Below are 17,309 nucleotides of genomic sequence, written 5' to 3'. Positions count from 1 at the left end.
TTTGGTTATCAGAAAGAAAGGATCATAAATGTCAGCAGGCCTCATGGCCAGAAGATGATGTAAAACCCCTAAGATCTTTTTTTATGTAAAGCACCTGATTTTGATAAAGGTCAGGACTGCTGACTCCCACATGACTCTGTATTCATCCCTATGTGTAACAAAAGGTATATGCTGCTGCTGCTGCAGCTGCTAAGTCACTTCAGTCATGTCCGACTCTGTGTGACCCCATAGACGGCAACCCATCAGGCTCCCCCATCCCTGGGATTCTCCAGGCAAGAACACTGGAGTGGGTTGCCATTTCCTTCTCCAATGCATGAAAGTGAAAAGTGAAAGTAAAGTCGCTCAGTCGTTTCCGACTCAGCGACCCCATGGACTGCAGCCTACCAGGCTCCTCCGTCCATGGGATTTTCCAGGCAAGAGTTCTGCAGTGGGGTGCCATTGCCTTCTCCAACAAAAGGTATATAAGAAAACCCCAAAATAAAGAAATCGGATCAGTTTCCGGAAAGACTGATTCCCCCGTGTTGGTCTTTCTTGCTCCCCGTTTTTCTGGCTGAATTTCCATCTGGAGCGTGGGTGCTCGCCATGTCTACTTACTTGTCCTGGCTTTCAAGCCCACGCGAGAAGGAGCCCAAGGAGGGGCACCTTCCGATATTCAAGTGGTGCCAGTGGCCTAACGTAGATGGTGCAAATTCCTTGTCTTGGAATTTTATCAGTATCCCACGTAAACCAAGTTATTCAGCCTCTTTTTCTCTCCTACTGTTTTCTGGCCGAATTCCCATCTGGTGCATGGGTACCCACCAAGCCTGCTAATTTTGCCTGGGCTTCTAAGATCGGACGGGCGGGGAGGGGGGGGGGGACCCTCAGTGCCTCCTCTCCTTCAGGAGAACGGGAAGACGCCTGTGGCCTACATAGGTGGTGATTGGTATTCCAGGTAAACCAAGTTATTCAGCCTCTTTTTCTCTGCTAATTTTCTAATCCCTCTCTATCTGTAATTAAATAAGTTATTTCCAAAGACGCCAACTCCGTCCCCACCTTCGAATCACCCTGGATCCACCAGGGCTGGACCCCGGCACTGCAGTCCATGGGGTTGCAGAGTCAGACTCGACTTAGCAACTGAACAAAAACAAAAACAGGAAAGCAACCTAAGTGTCCATTGACAGATGAATGAATAAAAGATGTTGTACATACAGTGGATTATTACTCAGTCATAGAAAGAATGAAATAATGCCCATTTGCAGCAACATGGATGGACTTAGAGATTATCATAAGGAAAGTAAGTCAGATACACAAAGACAAATATTATATGATACCACTTATATATGGAATCTAAAATATGATACAATGATCTTTTTCACAAAACAGAAATAGACTCACAGACATAGAAAACAAATTTATGGTTACTAAAGGGGGAAGGAGGTGTAGGAAAGATAAATTAGGAATTGGGGATTAGCAGATACAGACAACTAAATATATAATAAATAACCAAGGTCCTACTATACAGCACATGGAATTATATATAATATCCTGTAACAAACCACAAAAGAAAAGCATGTAAATTAATATATAAAACTGAATCACTTTGCTGTACAACAGAAACTAACACAACACTGTAAATTAACTACATTTCAATTAAAAATAAAGTTAGTGTTCCCTATGATCAAAATTGATTCCTCAAAGTTTCCTCAATGCTAATCTGTAATTTTACAAATTTCATGTGAAAATGTCTTTTCCAACCCATACTGCCAAATACTGACATCAATCCATGAGCATGGTTTTAATTGAATACATTCATCACTTGATAGGCAATTATAAAGTCTACCACATTTCTTCTATGTTTGCATGTTAACATGTCATTACATTGTAATCACTTCCAATTGAAGGTTAGGTGGAAGCACTCCTCATTTGTACAATGGGTTCTGAAATATGGAAATTTCTTCCATAACGGCATCAAAGTTCAAAAAAGTACTATCAGAACCATGGCTTGAATTCAGAAAAAAATATCCATTGCTAATTTTTCTTAGATATCTCACTTCTTGTTAACTTTTGACAGCAATGGAAGTATAAAAAACAGCCTGACATTACTTGTAATTCAAACATTCAGTTCAGTCCAGTCGCTCAGTCGTGTCCGACTCTTTGTGACCCCATGAATCACAGCACGCCAGGCCTCCCTGTCCACCACCAACTGCCAGAGCTTACCCAAACTCAAGCCCATCAAGTCAGCGATGCCATCTAGCCATCTCATCCTCTGTCATCCCCTTCTCCTCCTGCCCCCAATCCCTCCCAGCATCAGGGTCTTTTCCAATGAGTCAACTCTTCGCATAAGGTGGCCAAAGTACTGGAGTTTCAGTTCAGTTCAGTTGCTCAGTCATGTCCGACTCTTTGTGACCCCATGCAGCTTCAGCATCATTCCTTCCAAAGAAATCCCAGGGTTGATCTTCTTCAGAATGGACTGGCTGGATCTCCTTGCAGTCCAAGGGACTCTCAAGAGTCTTCTCCAACACCACACTTCAAAAGCATCAATTCTTCAGCACTCAGCCTTCTTCACAGTCCAACTCTCACATCCATACATGACCACAGGAAAAACCATAGCCTTGACTAGATGGACCTTTGTTGGCAAAGTAATGTCTCTGCTTTTGAATATACTATCTAGGTTGGTTATAACTTTTCTTCCAAGGAGTAAGCGTCTTTTAATATCATGGCTGCAGTCACCTTCTGCAGTGATTTTGGAGCCCCAAAAAATAAAGTCTGACACTGTTTCCACTGTTTCCCCATCTATTTCCCATGAAGTGATGGGACCGGATGCCATGATCTTGTTGAGCTTTAAGCCAACTTTTTGACTCTCCTCTTTCACTTTCATCAAGAGGCTTTTTAGTTCCTCTTCACTTTCGGCCATAAGGGTGGTGTCATCTGCATCAGTTGTCATGAAAATGGCTTAACCACATATAAATTTCTGACTGCTAAGTCAATGAAAGGCTTTGGGCTTGGGCAAGTCAGAATATTCAGCTTCTATTTCTAACAAAAACTTAAAATATAACCATCTGTTTTACAATGTTTACCCAAGGATTAGTTTTGTAAATTTGCCAACTAAGCCTTTTTCTGCTCCGTGTTTTACCATCATCAATTAAAACACGTTAGCAGATTCTACTTCAGGTTATATTGAATTAGTGGTCTCTCAACCTTTTTGAAAAATTTTTCACCTGTTGTTTCACACATGCTATTCATGGGGAATAATTCATAATCATTTCACACTCTGCCTTAACTATTCAAATAACAACTGAGCAGAATTAACATCTGTCAATTCATCACAAGAACCAAGCAAATGTACTTTGATTGCAACTTCATTTTAATTTTTTGTATTTGTGAAAAAAATTCCCATGTGATGAGTCCACTTTAAATTTTCTAACTTTTCCTGACTACTAATTTCAGTGAGTTGAGAATACTATGATGAGTACTTAGCTGGGTAATGTCAACTTATATTGTATTCTTTTCACATCACTATAGTCATTCTAAAATAAACAATATGTTTCCATCTAATTCAGTAATAAAATAATGCACACTCCCATGTGCTTTAAAAGCATGACATTCAAAATTTATTTTTCTCTTCTTTCATTCCGACACAATTTAATTCCTTATGCACTAGTAATAAAAATAATATGAAATGTCACAGTATAGCAATATGCATGGTACTTGAAACACAAAATTTATAAATGTTTCATTATAATTTATAGTACACTGAGTGGAAGAGAGAAGAGATGAAGCACCATATATGGTCAGTGTTGGGAGTACTCAACTCAGATACTGTCACTTTAAAGCAGCCGTAAACAACATGTAAATAGGCATTTTCAGGGAAATGTTATTTATGGACAGTAAAATTTAAATTTTAAATAATTTTCAACTGTCAAAAATATTTTTCCTCTGATTGTTTTCAATCATTTAAATACATAAAACTATTCTTAGTTTACAGTCCACATACCAAGAGGAAGCAGAGTAGATATGACACATAGTTGGTAATCTGTAAAACCTTTCTATAGGAAGTGAGTAACTATTCAATATTTTTTATTTTATGGAGGCATTTTCGGATGATTAACCCAGTCAGTATTAAACAGCATAAACAGGAAAAGGATTGAAAGCACAGAGATAAATTAGTGTAGTAGTTGAAAGGACAGTAAGTGGAATCTAAGTATCTCATTTTAAAGCCCTTCTCTCTAATATATACTATCTGTGTAACTGTGGATAAAACTTAATTTCTCAAACCTTCAATACACTAATCTACTAGAAAGGGCAATTGTATTTACTTTGAAGTGTTCATTTAAAGATTGAAAGAGATGATGCACATAATCTGATTATAACAACACATAGAAGGTGCTCAATAAATGTTAACCATGATAATTCAAATTAACATCACTAACTCAAATTAGGTGATGATGACAATGAAAACATAGAATTTGAAAAGGTAAGATCAACCAGATCTAAGCACGTTAATGGACCAGAGAAGAGATGCAGAAATAAATTCAAATGGATATGAGAATGTTGTATGACATAAACACAAAATTTATCATTTTTGTGACACATCCCTGAGAATAAAGGGAAGGAGTCATAATATAAATCTGAGAATACCATGTGAATATATAGATGAAAGCTTAAAAAATCTGGATTAGACTTTAAGGAAAGTGAAAGGAATAAAAAGAAAACAAAGTAGGCACCATTTATCGGTGGGAAGAAGTAGAAGAATCAAGAAAGAAGATACAGTAGGAGGAGTAACCTAAATAGAACAACTGCTATCACAGACAGTAAAAACTAAAGAGTGTGAAAGAGTAAAAAGATCTCACCCAAGAAAATCCAATTTAGATGCAACATAATGATTTCATAAGAAAACACCATTAAAATCTACTTACTGACACAGCTATCATGGTACTATCTGGCCTCCATTCAGCTTGCTTGTAGGACCCAAACTGAGAAGATGATTTTGCAGGTTCCTTGTAGGTTACAATTAATACACTGGGCTGGAAGAAAAAAGTTGTATTTTATTAATGTTTCTAATAAGTAAATCTAAGATAATATCACGAAGTACTGACAGCATTTTAATAATTTTAGAAGTATAATAAAAGATAACATAACCTTTTCTAACTCAACATTAAAAAACTAAGATCATGGCATGCAGTCCCATCACTTCATGGCAAATAGAAGGGGAAAAAGTGGAAGCACTGACAGTTTTGTTTTTCTGCGCTCCAAAACCACTGCAGATGGGGTCAGCCACAAAATTAAAAGATATTTCCTCCTTGGAAGGAAAAACCTATGACAAAACTAGACAGTGTATTAAAAAGCAGAGACATCACTGTGCCAGCAAAGGTCCATATAGTCAGAGCTATGTTTTTTCCAGTAGTCATGTATGGATGGGAGAGTTGGACCATAAAGAAGGCTTGAGGGGTGAAGAATTGATGCTTTTGAATTGTGGTGCTGGAGAAGACCCTTGAGAGTCACTTGCACCTCAAGGAGATAAAACCAGTCAATCCTAAAGGAAATCAACCCTTAACAGTCATTGGAAGGACTGACGCTGAAGCTTCAAAACTTTGGCCACCTGATTCAAAGACTTGACTCATTGGAAAAAGACCCTCATGGTGAGAAAGATTGAGGGCAGGGGGAGAAGGGGGTGGCAGAGGATGAGATGGCTGGATGGCATTACCAACTCAATGGACAAGAACCTGAGCAAACTCTGGGAGATAGTAAAGGACAGCCTGGAGTGCTGCAGTCCATGGGGTTGCAAAGAGTTAGACACAACTTAGCAACTGAACAACAACAATATTAATTCATAAGTTTAAACAGTCCAAGCAAATCAGATTAAAAAGAACCATAAAAAAATCTAAATAAGTCTATATCTATTAAAGTAACTGAACTGATAATTAATAAGGTTCAAAGACAGAAAGGATCAGCCCAGATGGGTTCACTGGTGGATTCTACCAAACACATAAGAAAAAAGTTATACAAAATTTCTACAATCTCTTTCAGAAGATAAAAGCAGAGAATACGAACTCCTTCCTTGAGGCCAGTGTCACCCCAATACTAAAACCAGAAAAGGCATTATAAGAAAATGACAAACCAGTATCTCTCGTGCATAAAGATGCAAAAATTCTGAACACAGTATTAGCAAATCAAATCCAACGATGTATAAGAGAATTATATACCTTAATCAAGTGGGATTTACTACAGGTCTTCAAGATTGGTACATGTGAAAACTAATATAATCAACCATCATATAAACAGGCTAAAGGAATCAACAGATGTAGAAAAAGAATTTGACAAAATTCAACACCATCCAGGACAAAAATTCTCAGCAAACTAGAACAGAGGGGAACTTTTTCAACCTGACAAAGAAGATCTACAAAAGCCTATGGCTAACAGCATACTCACTAGAAAAAACTATAGTTTTCCTGATAAGATCAGGTAGGTACACCCTTCCTTTTCAAAATCATACTGAGCTAATGCAATAACACAAGAAAAGGAAATAAAAGATATACAGATTAAGAAGAAAAATTCAACTTGTTCTTAGATGATATGGCCACACATACAGAAAATCAGAAAGAATGAACAACAAAAAATTTGTGAAAATAATAAGTGATTACAGCAGGGTTGCAGGATAAAGTGTTATTAAACAAAAATCAATTGCTTTTCTATATACTAGCAACGGATAAGTGGAAGTTTCAACAAAAAATACTTAGGTACAAATTCAAAATATGTGTAAGACCTATGTGAGGAAATCTACCAAGTTTCAATAAACAAAAGAAGAATCTTCAATTCTTCCCAACTTGATCTACAGATTCAACACAATCCCAATCAAAATCACAAGTTATTTTACAGATGCTGACCAACTGGTTCTAAAGTTTACATGGAGAGGCAAAAGATCCAGAACACCCAATTCAATATTAAAAGAAACAAACTAAATTGAAAGACTGACACCAAATTTCAAGACTTACTATAAAGACAAAGAAATGAAGACAATGTGGTATCGGCAAGAGTAGAAAACAGATCAATGCCACAGAATAGAGAGCCCAGAAACTGACACACACAAACACAGTCAACTAACCTCTGACAAAGGAGCAAAGGCACCATAATGGAGAAGAGATGGTCTTCTCAACAAATGATGCTGGAACAACTGGACATCTAATTTCTGACACTAAAAAAAAGCTCCACAAGGTCACCTGGTACTTTGTCTGCCTTTGCTCTAGAATCAACAACTTTTTCAGAAATTCCGGAGTCTTTTAATTAGAAACAATATTTAGAAAACAAGACCTGAAACCAAGATGCTTACTGCTAGTGGGATGTCATTACCTTTAGGTTTTCTCAGAAAATACAGTAGGAAATATATGAACCTATACTAACCCACATCTACACACATATCTATAAATATTGATTTTAATATATGTAAATGTTTATAAACAGAAACATATGTGACCATAATCAAGCACAATGTGCTTAATTCTAGACTTCACCCTTACTTGGAACTTTCTTCTGACAGTGAGTGCTTGGCTATCATTTCATACAACTAATTTAGTTCTCTGTTCTACATATGTATACAGTATTTTGGAATTGCTAAATATATTCTCATAACAAACAATTTTACCAAATAGAATACAGTTGTTATGGATAACTTCAATTTAGCTTGAGAATAACCAGTTACAACACCATTTTCCAAAGCTACATAAGTCATTCCCTCAGAAGCTTTTTTCAATCTCTAAAATTGAAATACAGAAGTTTCTAACACACTGACAAAGCTCTGAAAACATTAAAACTGCCAGTCATTAGTGATTGTACTTCAAATATCAATTAAAAGTTAAAAAAAAAAAAAAAACCTTGATGGGAAATGACATTAGCAAAATGTCAGAATACATACTTCTGGATTCTTTCCTCAACCCCTAACAATTCACAGACAAATCCCCTTTTTTGAGGAATACAGAAACTAATTGAAAAGCACCTGAATGCTGGATGAATGAGCGAGAAGGCTCATTAAAACTGGTAGGAAAACTCAGGACACTTTCTCACCAGAATTCCTACCACCAACACAGTGTCATACAAGCAGGATGAAACCCTCCAGCCCATAGCTAATCCCTACAAAGAAAAGGAGTGGTCTGTGTGTCCAATGCACCAACCTTTCCAAGGGGGCTCCTCAGAAGACAGGCTTCTATCTTGTCAGTCTTGCATAAGATACTGTCAGAACTGGCATAATCAAGCTACCTGGGGGAGGACAGAGACAGTGGCTTGGATAGTAGTCACTGTCGCTATTCTCTACAGCTCAGCACAAGGTTAGCAGAGAAGAAAATACTAGCTCTCAGCTTCCAGCTGGAGAAAGAAAGAATTGGTCCACATGTCCAAAACCCCAACTTTATGGGTTGTCAAACGAATGGGTTGTCTTATCTGTCTCAGAGTGCTGATAGGACCTGGAAATGTCTAGCTGTCTGGGGGCTTCAGTTGTTGAGCTGTGCCCAACTTTTTGCAACTCCATAGGCTGTAGCATGCAGGCTTCCCGATCCATCATCAACTCCCAGAGCTTGCTCAAACTCACGTCCATTGAGTCGGTGATGCCATCCAACCATCTCATCCTCTGTTATCCCCTTTCTCCTCCTGCCTTCAATCTTTCCCAGTATCAGGCAGGGTCTTTTCCAATGAGTCAGTTCTTCATATCAGGTGGCCAGAGTATTGGAGCTTCAGCTTCAGTCCTTCCAGTTGACTGGTTTGATCTCCTTGCTGTCCAAGGGACTCTCAGAGGTCTTCAACACCACAGTTCAAAAGCACCAATTCTTCAGTGCTTAGCTTTCTTTATGGTCCAACTCTCACATTCATACATGACTACTGGAAAAACCAAAGCTTTGACTAGATGAACCTTTGTTGGTAAAGCAATGTTTCTGCTTTCTAATATGCTGTCTAGGTTTGTCACAACTTTTCTTCCAAGGAGCAAGCATCTTTTAATTTCATGGCTGCAGTCACCATCTGCAGTGATTCTGGAGCGCAAAAAAATAAAGTCTGTCACTGTTTCCATTGTTTCCCCATCTATTTGCCATGAAGTGATGGCACCCAATGCCATGATCTTCGTTTTCTGAATGTTGGGTTTTAAGTCAGCTTTTTCACTCTCCTCTTTCACTAAGCATACACTGAGCGGATAACCACTGCCCCTCCACAAGCGTAGTTTCTCCCTGTGGAGCTAAAGAATTAGTCCACAACTTCAATGCCTCAACTTTTCTGGGGGCTGCCCAAAGTGCAGGGCAGGGGTGGGGGTGGGGGGGGGTCTCTCTTGCCTTCCACTGAGCAGTGATGATACTGACATAATTTAGCCACCAAGGAGTTGATGAGAATAGAGACCAAGGTTTGGGCTAGCGTTGCTCCTCCTCCAGCTCAGCACAGACCAACTGGATTAAAAAGCTCAGCTCTTAGCTTCTCCCTAGGGAGGGAAACAGTTAGATGAAGCATCAAATGATGGAACTTTTTTAGAGGAGGCCTGAGAAATGGCTTCAGTATTACTAGTTTTGATGCTCTGGAGGGATCCAGCATAACCCAGATACTAAGGGGCTGAAAAGAACAAAGTAAGCATGTTCAGTTCAGTTCAGTCGCTCAGTCGTGTCCGACTCTTTGCAACCCCATGAATTGCAGCACGCCAGGCCTCCTTGTCAATCACCATCTCCCGGAGTTCACTCAGACTCACGTCCATCAAGTCCGTGATGCCATCCAGCCATCTCATCCTCTGTCATCCCCTTCTCCTCCTGCCCCCAATCCCTCCCAGCGTCAGTCTTGTCCAGTGAGTCAACTCTTCGTATGAGGTGGCCAAAGTACTGGAGTTTCAGCTTTAGCATCATTCCTTCCAAAGAATACCCTGGGCTGATCTCCTTCAGAATGGACTGGTTGGATCTCCTTGCAGTCCAAGGGACTCTCAAGAGTCTTCTCCAACACCACAGTTCAAAAGCATCAATTCTTCGGCGCTCAGCCTTCTTCACAGTCCAACTCTCACATCGATACATGACCACAGGAAAAACCATAGCCTTGACTAGACGGACCTTAGTAGGCAAATAATGTCTCTGCTTTTGAATATACTATCTAGGTTGGTCATAGCTTTTCTTCCAAGGAATTAAGCGTCTTTTAATTTCATGGCTGCAGTCACCATCTGCACTGATTTTGGAGCCCCAAAAAATAAAGTCTGACACTGTTTCCACTGTTTCCCCATCTATTTCCCATGAAGTGATGGGACCAGATGCCATGACCTTAGTCGTCTGAATGTTGAGCTTTAAGCCAACTTTTTCACTCTCCTCTTTCACTTTCATCAAGAGGCTTTTTAGTTCCTCTTCACTTTCTGCCATAAGGGTGGTGTCATCTGCATATCTGAGGTTATTGATATTTCTCCCAGCAATCTTGATTCCAGCTTGTGTTTCTTCCAGCCCAGCATTTCTCATGATGTACTCTGCATATAAGTTAAAGAAGCAGGTTGACAATATACAGCCTTGACGTACTCCTTTTCCTATTTGGAACCAGTCTGTTGTTCTATGTCCAGTTCTAACTGTTGCTTCCTGACCTGCAGACAGATTTCTCAAGAGGCAGGTTAGGTGGTCTGGTATTCCCATCTCTTTCAGAATTTCCCACAGTTTATTGTGATCCACACAGTCAAAGGCTTTGGCATAGTCAATAAAGCAGAAATAGATGTTTTTCTGGAACTCTCTTGCTTTTTCCATGATCCAGTGAATGTTGGCAATTTGATCTCTGGTTCCTCTGCCTTTTCTAAAACCAGCTTGAACATCAGGGAGTTCATGGTTCACTTATTGCTGAAGCCTGGCTTGGAGAATTTTGAGCATTACTTTACTAGCGTGTGAGATGAGTACAATTGTGTGGTAGTTTGAGCATTCTTTGGCATTGCCTTTCTTTGGGATTGGAATGAAAACGGTCCTTTTCCAGTCCTGTGGCCACTGCTGAGTTTTCCAAATTTGTTGGCATATTGAGTACAGCACTTTCACAGCATCATCTTTCAGGATTTGAAACAGGTCAACTGGAATTCCATCACCTCCACTAGCTTTGTTTTTAGTGATGCTTTCTAAGGCCCACTTGACTTCACATTCCAAGATGTCTGGCTCTAGATTAGTGATCACATCATCATGATTATCTGGGTCGTGAAGCTCTTTTTTGAACAGTTCTTCCATGTATTCTTGCCACCTCTTCTTAATATCTTCTGCTTCTGTTAGGTCCAGACCATTTCTGTCCTTTATTGAGTCTGTCTTTGCATGAAATGTTCCCTTGGTATCTCTAATTTTCTTGAAGAGATCTCTAGTCTTTCCCATTCTGTTCTTTTCCTCTATTTCTTTGCACTGATTGCTGAAGAAGGCTTTCTTATCTCTCCTTGCTATTCTTTGGAACTCTGCATTCAGATGCTTGTATCTTTCCTTTTCTCCTTTGCTTTTTGCTTCTCTTCTTTTCACAGCTATTTGTAAGGCCTCCCTAGACAGCCATTTTGCTTTTTTGCATTTCTTTTCCATGGCGATGGTCTTGATCCCTGTCTCCTGTACAATGTCACGAACCTCATTCCATAGTTCATCAGGCACTCTATCTATCAGATCGAGGCCCTTAAATCTATTTCTCACTTCCACTGTATAATCATACGGGATCTGATTTAGGTCATACCTGAATGGTCTAGCAGTTTTCCCTACTTTCTTCCATTTAAGTCTGAATTTGGTAATAAGGAGTTCATGATCTGAGCCACAGTCAGCTCCTGGTCTTGTTTTTGTTGACTGTATAGAGCTTCTCCATCTTTGGCTGCAAAGAATAGAATCAATCTGATTTCGGTGTTGACCATCTGGTGATGCCCATGTGTACAGTCTTCTCTTGTGTTGTTGGAAGAGGGTGTTTGCTATGACCAGTGCATTTTCTTGGCAAAACTCTATTAGTCTTTGCCCTGCTTCATTCCCCATTCCAAGGCCAAATTTGCCTGTTACTCCAGGTGTTTCTTGACTTCCTACTTTTGCATTCCAGTCCCCAGAATGAAAAGGATATCTTTTTTGGGTGTTAGTTCTACAAGGTCTTGCAGGTCTTCATAAAACTGTTCAACTTCAGCTTCTTCAGCACTACTGGTTGGGGCATAGACTTGGATAACTGTGATATTGAATGGTTTGCCTTGGAGATGAACAGAGATCATTCTGTCGTTTTTGAGATTGCATCCAAGTACTGCATTTTGGACTCTTATGTTGATCATGATGGCTACTCCATTTCTTCTAAGGGAGTCCTGCCCACAGTAGTAGATATAATGGTTATCTGAGTTAAATTCACCCATTCCAGTCCATTTTAGTTCACTGATTCCTAGAATGTCAACGTTCACCCTTGCCATCTCTTGTTTGACCACTTCCAATTTGCCCTGATTCATAGACCTGACATTCCAGGTTCCTATGCAATATTGCTCTTTACTGCATCAGATTTTGCTTCGATCACCAGTCACATCCACAGCTGGGTATTGTTTTTGCTTTGGGCTCCATCCCTTCATTCTTTCTGGAGTTATTTCTCCACTGATCTCCAGTAGCATATTGGGCACCTAATAACCTGGGGAGTTCCTCTTTCAGTATCCTATCATTTTGCCTTTTCATACTGTTCATGGTGTTCTCAAGGCAAGAATACTGAAGTGGCTTGCCATTCCCTTCTCCAGAGGACCACGCTCTGTCAGACCTCTCCACCATGACCCGCCAGTCTTGGGTTGCCCCACAGGCATGGCTTGGTTTCAAGTTTTGAGATGCCATCGGAATCTCTGGCTGGGCTGACTGGTAGGGATCTTCTACTATATGAGGCCAATCCATTAAGACTGGAGAGTTGCTTGCTTTGTCTAATGCACAGAAACCAACAAGGAGAGTCAAGGAAGATGAAGAAACAGGCAACTATGTTCCAAAGGACACAGGATAAATGTCTAGAAAGAGACCATAGTGAACTAGAGATTTATCATTTACTGGACAGATTCAAAACAACCATCACAAACGTGTTCACTTAAGTGAGGAAAACAATGCATAAACAAAGTGAGAAGTCCAACATAAAATACTATTAAATATATACACATCCATATTTGTGTATACACACGCACACACACATATATGCCTGCCAAGCAAAAATCACAGAGCTAAGAAATAAAATAACTGAAATAAAATTTCACTAGAGGGGTTCAGTGGGAAACTATCAAGCAGAAAGGTCTAAGAAAAGTGATCAGGAATCATTCAGTTACAAAAGCAATGGGACTTCTCTGGCAGTCCGGTAGTTAAGACTGCACTTCCAATGCAAGGAGCATAGGTTTGATCCCTGGTTGGGGAACTAATATCCAACATGCTGTGTGGCACAACCATGAAAATTAAACACACACACACACACACACACACACACACAGCATAAGGAAAAAAAAAAGTTAAAAAAAAATCTAAGGAACTTGTCAGACACCAACAAGCAGCCCAATCAATGTATGTATAAAAGAAAAAATGACCAGAAAATTTATTCAAAGAAATAATGGCTGAAAGCTTCCCAAATCTGAGGAAGGAAATGGATTCCCAGATCCAAGAAGCCCATAAAAACCCCAAAGAAAAGGAACTCAAATCTCCAATGAGACAAATTAAGATTAAACTGTCAAAATTCAAACCAAAGATGGAAATTTGAAAGCAGAAGAAAAAGCCAACTTATAATGTACAAGGGAATCACATGAATTTCTCAGCAAAAACTTTGCACGTCAGAAGGTAGTGGGACAATATATTCAAAGTGCTAAAAGATAAAGGCTGTCAACCAAGAATACTATAATGGCAAGCTGTCTTTAAAAAAGGAAGGAAAACTAAAGTCTTTCCCAAATAAACAAAAATTGAGGGAGTTCATCACCACTAGCCCTACTCACCAACTCTTCAGGTTAAAATGAAGACTCACTAAACAGCAACATAAATAGCATAAAAGTGAAAGTGAAGTCGCTCAGTCATGTCCAACTCTTAGTGACCCCATGGACTACAGCCTACCAGGCTCCTCCGTCCATGGGATTTTCCAAGCAAGAGTACTGGAGTGGGGTGCCACTGCCTTCTCCAGGGGATCTTCCCAACTCAGAGATTGAACCTGGGTCTCCCACATTGCAGGCGGACGCTTTACCCTCTAAGCCACCAGGGAACATAACAGCATAAGAAAGTATAAAATTGGCTGGCACAGGTACAGTAAATACATATGAACATTCAAGTTGCAAAACTTCCATCAATATCAGGCAAATTGTAGCTTGCCCTCCATCTCTCGTCTCCCACCTTCTCTCCCTCCTCCCATCAATAACTCCTTTCCTGTTCATGCAACGCCAGCCTCTGTATGCCAGCTGTTGTACTATACTACTGTACTTTTCAAGGTACTGTACTGTAAGATTAAAAATATTTTTTGTTTTTTACATATTCCTTGTGTGAAAAGTACTATAAACGTGTTATAATGAAGTCAGGCAGAAAGAGAAAAACAAATATCATCTTTTAACACCTATCTATGGAATCTAGAAAAAGAGTAGCAATGAACCTATTTGCAGGGCAGGAGTAGAGAATGGGGGAAGGAGCGTGGGATAAATTCAGAGAGCAGCACTGACTGACATACTCCACTATGTGTAAACTCTATAGCTAGCGGGAAGCTCTGTGTAACACAGTGAGCCCAGCTCGCTGCTCTGTGATGACCTAAAGGGGTGGAATGGAGAGGATAGGAGGGAATATATGTATATTTATAGTTGATTCACACTGTTGTTCAGCAGAAACTAACATAGCATCGTAAAACAATTATTCACCAATTAATTTTTTTAATTTAAAAAAAGCCTATTATAGTACAGTACTACACAGCCAATTGTGTTAGTTGTGTACCTAGGCTAACTTTGGTGGACTTATGACAAACTGGACTTATGAACTTGCTTTCAGAACACAACTCATTTGTATGTAGGGGACTTAGGCTACCCACTCCAATATTCTTTCTTGAAGAATTTCATGGACAGAAGAGCCTAGCAGACTACAGTCCATGGGATCATAAAGAATCGGACATGACTAAGTAACTAACACTTCAGTCAGTTCAGTTGCGTCAGACTCTTTGCGACCCCATGAATTGCAGCACGCCAGGCCTCCGGGTCCATCACCAATTCCCAGAGTCCACCCAAACTCATGTGCATCAAGTCAGTGATGCCACCCAGCCATCTCATCCTCTGTCATTCCCTTCTCCTCCTGCCCCCAATCTCTCCCAGCATCAGGGTCTTTTCCAATGAGAACTCTTCGCATAAGGTGGCCAAAGTATTGGAGTTTCAACCTCAGCATCAGTCCTTCCAACGAACACCCAGGACTGGTCTCCTTTAGGATGGACTGGTTGGATCTCCTTGCAGTCCAAGGGACTCTCAAGAGTCTTCTCCAACACCACAGTTTTCACTACTATAAATATAGACAAATACAGAATACTGTAATGGTGATAGGTAAATTTCTTTCAATCCTAGTATAAAAGTTAAAACACAAAAGTATTAAAATAACTATACCTAAACCAGACCACCTGACCTGCCTCTTGAGAAACCTCTATGCAGTCAGGAAGCAACAGTTAGAACTGGACATGGAACAACACAAGGGTTCCAAATTGGAAAAGGAGTACGTCAGGACTGTATATTGTCACCCTGCTTATTTAACTTATATGCAGAGTACATCAAGAGAAACACTGGACTGGAAGAAGCACAAGTTGGAATCAAGATTGCTGGGAGAAATACTGAATAATCTCAGATATGCAGATGATACCACCCTTATGGCAGAAAGTAAAGAAGAACTAAAGAGTCTCTTGATGAAAGTGAAAGAGGAGAGTGAAAAAGTTGGCTTGAAGCTCAACATTCAGAAAACGAAGATCATGGCATCCAATTCCATCACTGCATGGCAAATAGATGGGGGAACAGTGGAAACAGTGGCTGCCTTTATTTTTGGGGGCTGCTGATGGTGACTGCAGCCATGAAATTAAAAGACGCTTACTCCTTGGAAGGAAAGTTATGACCAACCTAGATAGCATATTGAAAAGCAGAGACATTACTTTGCCAACAAAGGTCTGTCTAGTCAAGGCTATGGTTTTTCTAGTAGTCATGTATGGATGTGAGAGTTGGACTGTGAAGAAGGCTGAGCGCTGAAGAATTGATGCTTTTGAACTGTGGTGTTGGAGAAGACTCTTGAGAGTCCCTTGGACTGCAAGGAGATCCAACCAGTCCCTCCTAAAGGAAATCAGTCCTGGGTGTTCATTGGAAGGACTGATGTTGAAGCCGAAACTCCAATACTTTGGCCATCTGATGTGAAAAGCTGACTAATTTGAAAAGACCCTGATGCTGGGAAAGACTGAGGGCAGGAGGGGAAGGGGAGGACAGAGGATGAGATGGTTGGATGGCATCACTGACTCAATGGACATGAGTTTGGGTAAACTCCGGGAGTTGGTGATGGACAGGAAGGCCTGGTGTGCTGCAGTTCATGGGGGTCGCAAAGAGTCAGACATGGCTGAGCAACTGAACGGAAAAGATATATTAATACATATACATTAATACAATTAATTCACCTATTATAGACCTATATGTAAGACCTGATCCATCAACGTTCAGAAATACAGGAGAAAATCTTCTGTGGTCTTGGATTAGGAAGATTTCGTAGATAAGATATAAAAATCATGACTCACAAAATAAATATTATTAAAAGTGACAGAGTGATCCTTATAAAAATTAAAAAATACTTCAAAACACTTTAGAAAACACTACTAAAAAGAATAAAGACATGCTATAAACTGAAATTTAAAAAAAAAAACAAGGAAATCATATCTGCATCAGTGACGTATCAAAAATAAATGAAAAATTCTTAAGAGTAAAAACAAAATTCAATTTTTTAAAGTCAAAAACTTAAGTAAAACTAGTGTTGTATTTTAGCATATATACACAAAAATATACTGATACAAGTTACTGAATAAATCAAAGCAAAAGGACAGCTCTTTCTTACATCAGTGTTCCAATTAATAAATGCAAAAGGAAACAGGGATGCAGAGAATTAGATAAACACCACATAACAGCATAATAGCTGCAGCCAAGATCCAACAATGGACACTAAAATCAGCATGCAAAAGTTTCAGAAAAAACAGGATATCCACATTATCTTCTCCAAGTTACAATAACTTTACAGTAGAGAAAACTGGCAGACAACAAGCAATCAAGGTAAAGGTCAACAACAGAAAGACATATGAACATCATGAACTCTGATATATACTGAGAAGGACATTTTCATGATATTTCTACCAAAAATACATAAGCACATTCCATTCATGAAGGAAAAAAA

The 17,309-nt window shown here is 39.5% G+C and overlaps 1 protein-coding gene across 3 annotated transcripts in view; it reads right to left on the bottom strand.

Annotated features, from left to right (window-relative positions):
• The window catches only part of RIC1 (RIC1 homolog, RAB6A GEF complex partner 1), a 140,487-nt gene that overhangs the window by 89,664 nt on the left and 33,514 nt on the right, over window positions 1-17,309 (bottom strand). For all 3 annotated transcript variants that reach the window (XM_069576478.1, XM_069576479.1, XM_069576480.1), the window contains exon 2: window positions 4,896-5,003. In XM_069576478.1, coding sequence (XP_069432579.1) covers window positions 4,896-5,003 — 108 coding nt within the window. The remainder of the gene's footprint in view (window positions 1-4,895; window positions 5,004-17,309) is intronic.

This window comes from Ovis canadensis, chromosome 2, assembly GCF_042477335.2.
Source record: "Ovis canadensis isolate MfBH-ARS-UI-01 breed Bighorn chromosome 2, ARS-UI_OviCan_v2, whole genome shotgun sequence".
Taxonomy (NCBI): Eukaryota; Metazoa; Chordata; class Mammalia; order Artiodactyla; family Bovidae; genus Ovis; species Ovis canadensis.
This window is presented reverse-complemented; position numbering and strand designations above follow the sequence as displayed.